This window comes from Papaver somniferum, chromosome 3 (genome assembly GCF_003573695.1).
Source record: "Papaver somniferum cultivar HN1 chromosome 3, ASM357369v1, whole genome shotgun sequence".
Classification (NCBI taxonomy): domain Eukaryota; kingdom Viridiplantae; phylum Streptophyta; class Magnoliopsida; order Ranunculales; family Papaveraceae; genus Papaver; species Papaver somniferum.
In genome coordinates this window covers 133,191,996-133,200,014 of record NC_039360.1, presented here as the reverse complement: position 1 = coordinate 133,200,014, position 8,019 = coordinate 133,191,996, and the positions used below count along the sequence as shown (strand labels likewise).

General features: G+C 37.6%; 2 protein-coding genes across 2 annotated transcripts; both read left to right on the top strand.

Moving 5' to 3' along the window:
- Positions 1-201: 201 nt before the first annotated feature.
- Positions 202-4,262, top strand: LOC113357421 (sec-independent protein translocase protein TATC, chloroplastic-like). Its single transcript, XM_026600802.1, has 4 exons — positions 202-642; positions 2,146-2,444; positions 3,179-3,469; positions 3,801-4,262. Exons 1-4 carry the CDS (start codon positions 345-347, stop codon positions 4,008-4,010), a joined length of 1,098 nt encoding a protein of 365 aa, XP_026456587.1. The 5' UTR covers positions 202-344; the 3' UTR covers positions 4,011-4,262.
- Positions 4,263-4,915: 653 nt separating this feature from the next.
- LOC113357420 (nicotinamide adenine dinucleotide transporter 1, chloroplastic-like) lies at positions 4,916-7,439 on the top strand. Its single transcript, XM_026600801.1, has 9 exons — positions 4,916-5,296; positions 5,401-5,502; positions 5,631-5,737; positions 5,860-5,908; positions 6,006-6,115; positions 6,298-6,392; positions 6,485-6,573; positions 6,647-6,741; positions 6,850-7,439. Exons 1-9 carry the CDS (start codon positions 5,209-5,211, stop codon positions 7,084-7,086), a joined length of 972 nt encoding a protein of 323 aa, XP_026456586.1. The 5' UTR covers positions 4,916-5,208; the 3' UTR covers positions 7,087-7,439.
- The last annotated feature ends 580 nt before the right edge of the window (positions 7,440-8,019 follow it).

Sequence of the window (8,019 nt, the reverse complement as noted above, 5' to 3'; positions counted from 1 at the left end):
TTAAAATTCATAATCAATTCTAATCATAATCATTTACACTAATTATATAAGGGTGGCATTATCTAGTATACTTCAAAAAAATCTAGTATGACTCAAAATAGGTCTCAACATAAGATAGCCAGTACAGTACCGTGGGTCGTTGGTGTTCTCAGAAGGTCTTTTCGGTATTTTCAAAAATCAGAGAGCATTTGAAAATATCTAAGGTAAACAATCGAGAGTTCAAGGAAGGTTAATCCAGATAATTTTGGTATCCAACCATCCACCTCCCGTCCGTCCCTCCCTGAAATTTCAAGCAGTAGTAGATAGATCGAGTTAAGTTGAAGGGCCAGTAGCAGCAGAGAAAAATGGCGGCAAGCACTAGTGCCGTAATCTCTCATTTGCAATCCCGCTGCTCCGGCGGCCGTTTCGATCTGGTTGCAAGAAGACAACAACCACAATTACTAAATTCTCTTCAAATTGACCGAACAAAGAGAAGATTACTGGGGATTCATTGTTCAGACAATAATTGTTACAACAGTATTAGATTTGGGTCTAATAAGAAATCTATTCGACGATTTCGTTGTTCAGCGGTCGACGACTTAAAAGAGAAGCAGCTGGAACCGTTGGGCGGCAGCAATGGTTCAGTTATTGAAGAAAGAACAGGTAATTCGAACTCAAAGATTAAATTCGTAGTATAATAACTTCTTTTAATGTCAATTGTGACTTTAAATGTCATAAAGATGTTTTTTTTTTTTTTCGAAATTTCAGTTCAGATATTGTGTGCTTCATTTTTCATTAGATACTTAACATGAAAAGGTTGATTAGGATTACACTAAAATAATACATGAAAGCATCTGGAAGATGTGGTTGAGATGTAAGAGAGCCTTACTTCAGCTTGACATATATCCCTAACCAGTATGGAGCTTGCTGAGCTTCCGAAGTACTTATTGTTATCCCCGGAGTCACAGATGAGTTGCCCAATACTTTTAGTAAGTTGTCCAATACTTACTACATTAGAAGCAGGATACATAAATGCTTCAGCAGAAAATTGAACTTGTTTTTATGCACAAGTGGGGATACTGCAGAATTGTATTGGTTATGGCTTAGTGTGAACTGGAGTTAGGTTAATTATCAAAACCCATCAACTGCTGAAAGTTTGAAGAAATCTGCTTTAACTTGTTGTAGACGCAGGAGCATCTAGACTTCCGAAATGCCCACATAGTGATAGTAGTTTGAGTGTTTGTGCTAGCAGTGACAGCAGCATCTTGAGGGAATTGAGCTAGCTATTGTGTGAGGGTTGGAGTGTGGATTATATTTTATAGAAGTCAAAGAGTTTGTTGCAACAACTTGCTCTTATATGAGGACAAGACTTGGATAAATGATTGATAGTACTCAGTACTTACTTAGCAGACAGAATGGACAACTAGCAGAATGCATGAATTTTTAAGCTTATCTCTCAAAGTGAACTTACATTTTCAAGTGAAAATATGTAATATCTGAGGTAGCTTTTGATGGCACACATTTAACCGTACTCACTTTCAGCAGTTGTTATTGATTGTCGTTCTTTGATCAGGGGGGTGTATGTTGATCCCACCATAAGCTGTCCTGATTTTTGTACTGTTCACTTCATTGAATATCTGCCGTCATAAGGAATTCTTATAGAAATAGTTCAATTTCCCCTGAATAAAGACCTTGCTTGTTAGTTCAGTCAATTTTGAGTCTTTGAGCTTTATTAGTTTGAGGTCCAAAAGAGAGATAGTGATATCAACCAGTTGTTTAACTGAGCATCTGTGATGGGTTTTTTGGAAGTTAAAAGAATTGAACAACACAGTCAAACAGATACAAGCAGATAGAACATGAAGTTGAACTTTGAGAAAGTAGATGTATTGAGTTTAGGTTCAAACCAGCATTCATCTATATATTATAAGTTTTAAGAAAAATATTATAAAAGTCTGCCTTTGCAAGGACATGATAGTAACTAATATACTAGAAAGAAACCCCTAGGAAAAGAAAAACAAAACTAAGGACTGAAGCACCCCCTTAGAATAGAAACTAGTAAAATATTCTTAAATAGAAAACATTCATAAAGAAGCACCCTGCATCAATCCGTTCGTGAAAAAATAGACATGTCATTTATTTGACTTTATCTTCTGTTGGAATTGTCAGATAATTCAGAGGGCGGGATATTGCAAAACGCCAACCAAGATAAAGAAGGCAGCCCTATTTATAATTTTCTGTATCCTGATAAAGATCTACTACCCGATGATCAAGAAATGAGCATATTCGACCATCTAGAGGAGTTGCGCCAGAGGTTATTTGTTTCTGTTTTGGCAGTTGGGGGTGCTATGTTAGGATGCTTCGCATTTTCCAAAGATTTGATAAGGATTCTCGAAGCTCCTGTAATGACTCAGGGTGTTCGCTTTCTGCAACTTGCTCCTGGAGAGTTTTTCTTTACGACTTTGAAGGTTAAAACCAGAACTTTCTCTGTATCATTATTTCATTTGCTTTACGCACTTATAATATGAGTTCCAAATTCCCTTATCTACTTGTTTCAGCACCCCAGTAAGTAGTAATTTTGGGGAAAAAAATACTAAAAACTGTTTTTGCCAAATTATTTACAAATCAAAAGGAAAGGAAAATGTTTTTCTTTTTCACCATCAGTATTTTTGGGTTCAGAAGTGGTTAGGCGAGTCAGATTTCGATCTGATTAGTGATTAGTACTAAGTTACCTTTTTCTTTTCTATTTTTCCATTTGAATTGCTGCTTCTAGGTGTTTAACTTTCCTTTACTGATCTCAAACAATATAACAGTAAGAACGGAAGCCTTGTTGATGTGGTTAGCTTTCCTTATCCCAACCAAAATGTAGGAGACAATTGGTTATCTATAATTTGTGTTGTCTGGCTCCTGAAACCCTACGATGCATACAAAGTCAACCATTGTTTCTGTTATCTATCTATTTTATTTCCTTCTTCTATGGGAATTCTCTGTTTTTGGCACTTAACCTCTTTATCTTCAACTTCTCAATTTTGCATAAGTCCACAACTTTCAGTTGGTACTCAATTGTGGGTTCGCTTCTATCTCAAAGTTTAAGGTCCTCGCTTCCTTGATTATACTTGAATGTGTTAGTTAAATATTTTTTTAATATTGCAGACTTGTAGTTTTAAGAGAAGCTTGATTATTTTTCTCTACTGTGTGATAGGTATCTGGCTATTGTGGACTTCTTATTGGAAGCCCTGTTATTCTCTATGAGATAATAGCGTTTGTTCTCCCTGGTCTGACTAGATCCGAGAGAAGGTTCCTCGGACCCATTGTGTTTGGCTCCTCGATACTTTTCTACACGGGCATCGCCTTCTCCTACGCTGTCCTAACTCCTGCAGCCTTGAATTTCTTCGTTAGCTATGCTGAAGGAGTGGTGGAATCCCTGTGGTCCATCGACCAATACTTTGAGTTTGTATTGGTGCTCATGTTTAGTACAGGATTGTCTTTCCAGGTATTAATAATTCTTTATAGAAGCATACTACATTTTTTGATGCAGTAATTAGTCATATTCAGGATTATATGGATGACAGAATATACACAAAGTGGGGCATACAATGTTTAGTAGGATACTGTGATTGATATTCTGTGAAGGATTCTTTTTATAACACCCACAGATGTGAATTCAAGGTTCCCTTTTCTCACCTTGTGTTGGCTGTTTGAATGGAAGCTCCACCTAAATGCAGTCTTAGAAAACAACATCAGATGTTTTAGTCTAACTTACGACAGGTTTTCAAGATGTTTTTTCTTTCTTAAAAAATTCACCCTTGTGTTCCATTTTGCAGGTTCCTGTCATACAACTCCTTCTTGGGCAAGTTGGTTTGGTGTCAGGAGATCAGATGCTGTCAATTTGGAGGTATGTTGTGGTTGGTGCCGTGGTAGCAGCTGCAATTCTGACCCCATCAACTGATCCTCTAACACAGATGTTGTTAGCTGGTCCCCTCTTGGGTCTGTATTTAGGTGGTGCATGGACTGTAAAGCTGATAGGGCGCTAAACTCAAAACCTAGCACAACCCCGTTACCACCTAATCACGAAGTTTCCCAAATTAGGGATGGCTAATGGTTGGCATGTCATCTTATTATATGTAACATACAATACAACACAGGTTAGATAAAAATTTATTTGTCTCCATCCTTCTCTCAGATCTACTCCCTGTATTTGTATTCTAATAATTATATCCTTGTAACAACATTTATATCCGCATATTTCTGTTGTTCAGATATGAAATCATAATTTACCTGTTCTATGATTGTTTTATAGATGACGAAATATGGTATCCTTCCCAACTAACGAATATCTGCATATTAGTAGTAGTTACCTGTTATCTGAGCATGCAGGAAAGAAAGAAAGCTGGCAGATAAAAAATGAGTCAATACTCCATGATCTGTTGGTTAGCGGTATCTAGATGGTCACTTTGTTATATGCACCCGAGTCATCCCTCCTCGGATGGTATTGGTATCAGTAAATGCTAACAGCCCAACACAGGATCCGGTTACAGTATTTTCCAGGTTCGACACATGAAAGTGTGTTTTTGAACACCCGTTGAATGCAAATTCGATAGGTGAAGGACCGATCAGTGGCAGAATCTTCTACCTTTTTTGTGAAATGAGTGGCAGAATCAATTGTTTCATCTAACTTTTTTCTCGTGGGGCATGGAATACTAATGGAAGGCTTATCTCATCATATTTTTTTTCCTTTTCTTTTGAAAGTCATAGTCCTCCTCTGATGATGATAGCCTACACCTCGAGTTGTACAAGTTAAATGACATGGTCTCCCAACGGCAACACACAGCCGTACGCAACTCTGGCAGAAATAATCCTACGCATCGGAATGCGTGTAACAACAAAAGTTTCATAACTCGAGAAACGATGAATAATTCGTGATGTCACGATTCACGATCAGACTTTCTGTTTGATATTAAAATGGGAAAAACGGCGATTATTTTCCTCATCTGATCGCGTTACTGTGAAATTACTTCCTCAAAATAGAAACGTTAATGGAGATTTCATCAGTCTCTGTTAACGAAAACCCTAATTTATGAATTCATTTTGTTGATTTTGAGTCCTCGATTAATTTGAATTTCATTTCTCAAAGATACCTTTTTGGATTGCCATGCGACTCTGGTTGTTCTCTGAAATATCTCTCTCAAGAGAGGAAACCCTAGAATTCACATTAAACCCTCAAATTGAAAGATGACTGGTGGTGGGCAAGAATCATCGTCTCATGGTGGTCCTAGTACTAAAATCATGTTATGTAATGCTGCTGCCGGTGCTTCAGCTGGTAATCAATTCTCCAAATTCTTGATTTCAGTTTTTGTAAATTTCATTTCTTTAATTTGTTTATAAATTTCTTTAATTTCTTCATTTCTCCAATTGTCATTGTAGGTGTTATTGCTGCCACTTTTGTTTGTCCTTTAGATGTTATTAAGACAAGGTTTCAAGTTATTGGTATTCCCTGCAAGCTTGTTGGTGATGGTAGTATTAGAGGTACTCTGATTTTGACTTGTATTGTTGATTTGATTTTGAACAAGATTTTTTTTATTTTGTTTTGGCTGAATCTTTAGTTTGAGAGTTCAAATTCATATGAGTATATTAAGAGTTGGAATGAAATTCAGGTAGTTTAATTGTTGGGAGTTTGGAAAAGATATTCCGAAAGGAGGGAATCCGTGGGATGTACCGTGGACTTTCTCCAACTGTCTTGGCATTACTTCCAAATTGGGCAGTGAGTGTTATCATCTTTGACGAGTTAATACTGGACCTCTGTTAGATATTTGATTGGTGGTGGTGGATCAAACACATCATTAATTCTGTGTGAAACCTGAATCCTTTCTTTCTTGGTTTCAGGTTTACTTCACGATATATGACCAGCTTAAAAGTTTATTATATGAAGACGGTAAGTTAAATGAAGTGTTTCGTAGACGTCATCAGTTGAAACTAACTACCCTTTACCTTTCTAATCACTAATTCTTGAATTTGTCATGTTTGTGTAGTTGGGTACCATCAACTCTCAGTAGGATCGAACATATTAGCTGCTGCTGGTGCTGGAGCTGCAACCACCATTGCCACTAATCCTCTTTGGGTTGTCAAGACAAGATTCCAAGTATGCCAGAAGTGATGATGATGTTGTTGTACTTTATCTTGCTTACGAATCTATCTTTTTCCTTGTATATCAGATTTGTTATGGAAAATGCTTGTTCTGGCTGTGCCATATTTCTAAGAATTATGTTCGTAATAGTTGAATTGCTTATTTTCTTATGGTAAAGGTTCATGTCTCTGTTTCAGACTCAAGGAATGAGAGTTGGGGTGGTGCCATATACGAGTACACTGTCAGCTTTAAGAATAATAGCTCACAAGGAAGGGATTCGTGGATTATACAGGTGGTGTATCGATTAATCCTTGTAACTGTCTGGTCTGGAATGAGAAACTAATTCTAACTGTTAAGTTTATTGCTTTTATTTGCGTATAACAGTGGTCTTGTACCTGCATTGGCTGGTGTTAGCCATGTTGCCATCCAGTTCCCAGCATATGAAAAGATAAAAATATACCTGGCCAAACGAGGTACTCTTTTCTCTACTTTTTTTAAAAAAATCTCACTTCGGGGATCTTTACTGTATTTACTCGATGATATCAGATAACACTACCCCTGATACACTCTGTGCACGGGATGTTGCCGTTGCCTCATCAGTCTCCAAAGTAGCAGCATCAACTTTGACATATCCACACGAGGTGTAAATTCTAGATGACAACGTGTTTATATCATGTGCAACTATTTGTTTTACCAAAATTAAGCTGAAGTATAACTCGGTTTTTCATTTTTTTGTACTTCATTCACAGGTTGTGCGCTCAAGACTTCAAGAACAGGGGCAGCATTCTGAGAAGCGATACTCTGGTGTGCTTGACTGCACTAGGAAGGTATTTCAGCAAGAGGGTATCCCTGGATTTTATCGTGGGTGTGCGACCAATCTATTACGGACTACCCCAGCTGCTGTCATCACATTCACCAGCTTTGAGATGATTCACCGGTTTCTGATTAATCTATTCCCTTCCGAATCACAGCCGCATGCACTATGACAGATATAGCCTGGCATATATAGTGAAGGGACCCCCTGCTTCATGGGTTCATTAGATGGGAAGCCATTGAATTAGGGTTTCCTTGTTTCATGCTGGCTAATACACATTGACATTTAAGTTTGGTAGAGAAGTTGCGCATGTTTGCTATCAAAGTGTCTGGGAGATGATGATGACGACAAATTGAGATGATGATGACGACAAACTAAATGATATTGTTGGTTTGATAATAGTAACTCTTTTCCTCCATGATCCGAATGCATTAAATTGACAGTGGTTCTGTAAAATACATTCTTTCTATGTAACAAGCTCTGATTTTAAATTTTAATCAGTCGGCTATTTTTTACCGTGTCTAACATGTTTGTTTTTGCCACTTGAGCAAAAACTCTACTCCACCTTCCTGGATGGAAATCAAAACTTCTCTTCTAAGAGCAGGGGGCATTGGAGTGAGAGTTCTCATTCAGAATGAAGTAGTTTAATCAGATTTGATCAAATTAGGTGTATTACGGGTAATGGAGACAGTTTAATCAAATTTGATCAAATTAGGTGCCACTATGGGTAATGGAGACATCCACTTTACACTCAAACTCGGTCGCACACTCATTCAGATGAAAGAGTGTCCAACCGTCTCCGTCCCACACTCATTCAAATGAAAGAGTTTCCAACTGTCAAGATTAGGAAGCAGATGTTCAACCACTTGAGCATCTTGAAAGCCACTTGAGCATCTTTTTTTAGCTTTCAAGGAGATTAGGAGGCAGATGTTCAACTACTTAAACATCTTTTTCTAGCTTTTTAGGGAATTTTTAAAAAGCACATGGGGGAAAGGCCTTTAAGAATGCGGAAATAATTAACACACCCAAAAATAAAATCGAAGTTTACACCGTGTGAGAGGGGTGGTGGAATCACTTCTGCCCTTACCAATCTCAGTACTAAGAA

Excerpts from the sequence above, each read along its gene's own strand:
- LOC113357420 (XM_026600801.1), top strand. The coding sequence starts at position 5,209 with ATGACTGGTGGTGGGCAAGAATCATCGTCTCATGGTGGTCCTAGTACT. Across the intron at positions 6,116-6,297 it reads TTGTCAAGACAAGATTCCAA|ACTCAAGGAATGAGAGTTGG; the intron begins GTATGCCAGAAG and ends TCTCTGTTTCAG. Across the intron at positions 6,393-6,484 it reads GGGATTCGTGGATTATACAG|TGGTCTTGTACCTGCATTGG; the intron begins GTGGTGTATCGA and ends TGCGTATAACAG.
- LOC113357421 (XM_026600802.1), top strand. The coding sequence starts at position 345 with ATGGCGGCAAGCACTAGTGCCGTAATCTCTCATTTGCAATCCCGCTGC. Across the intron at positions 643-2,145 it reads AGTTATTGAAGAAAGAACAG|ATAATTCAGAGGGCGGGATA; the intron begins GTAATTCGAACT and ends TGGAATTGTCAG. Across the intron at positions 3,470-3,800 it reads GTACAGGATTGTCTTTCCAG|GTTCCTGTCATACAACTCCT; the intron begins GTATTAATAATT and ends TCCATTTTGCAG.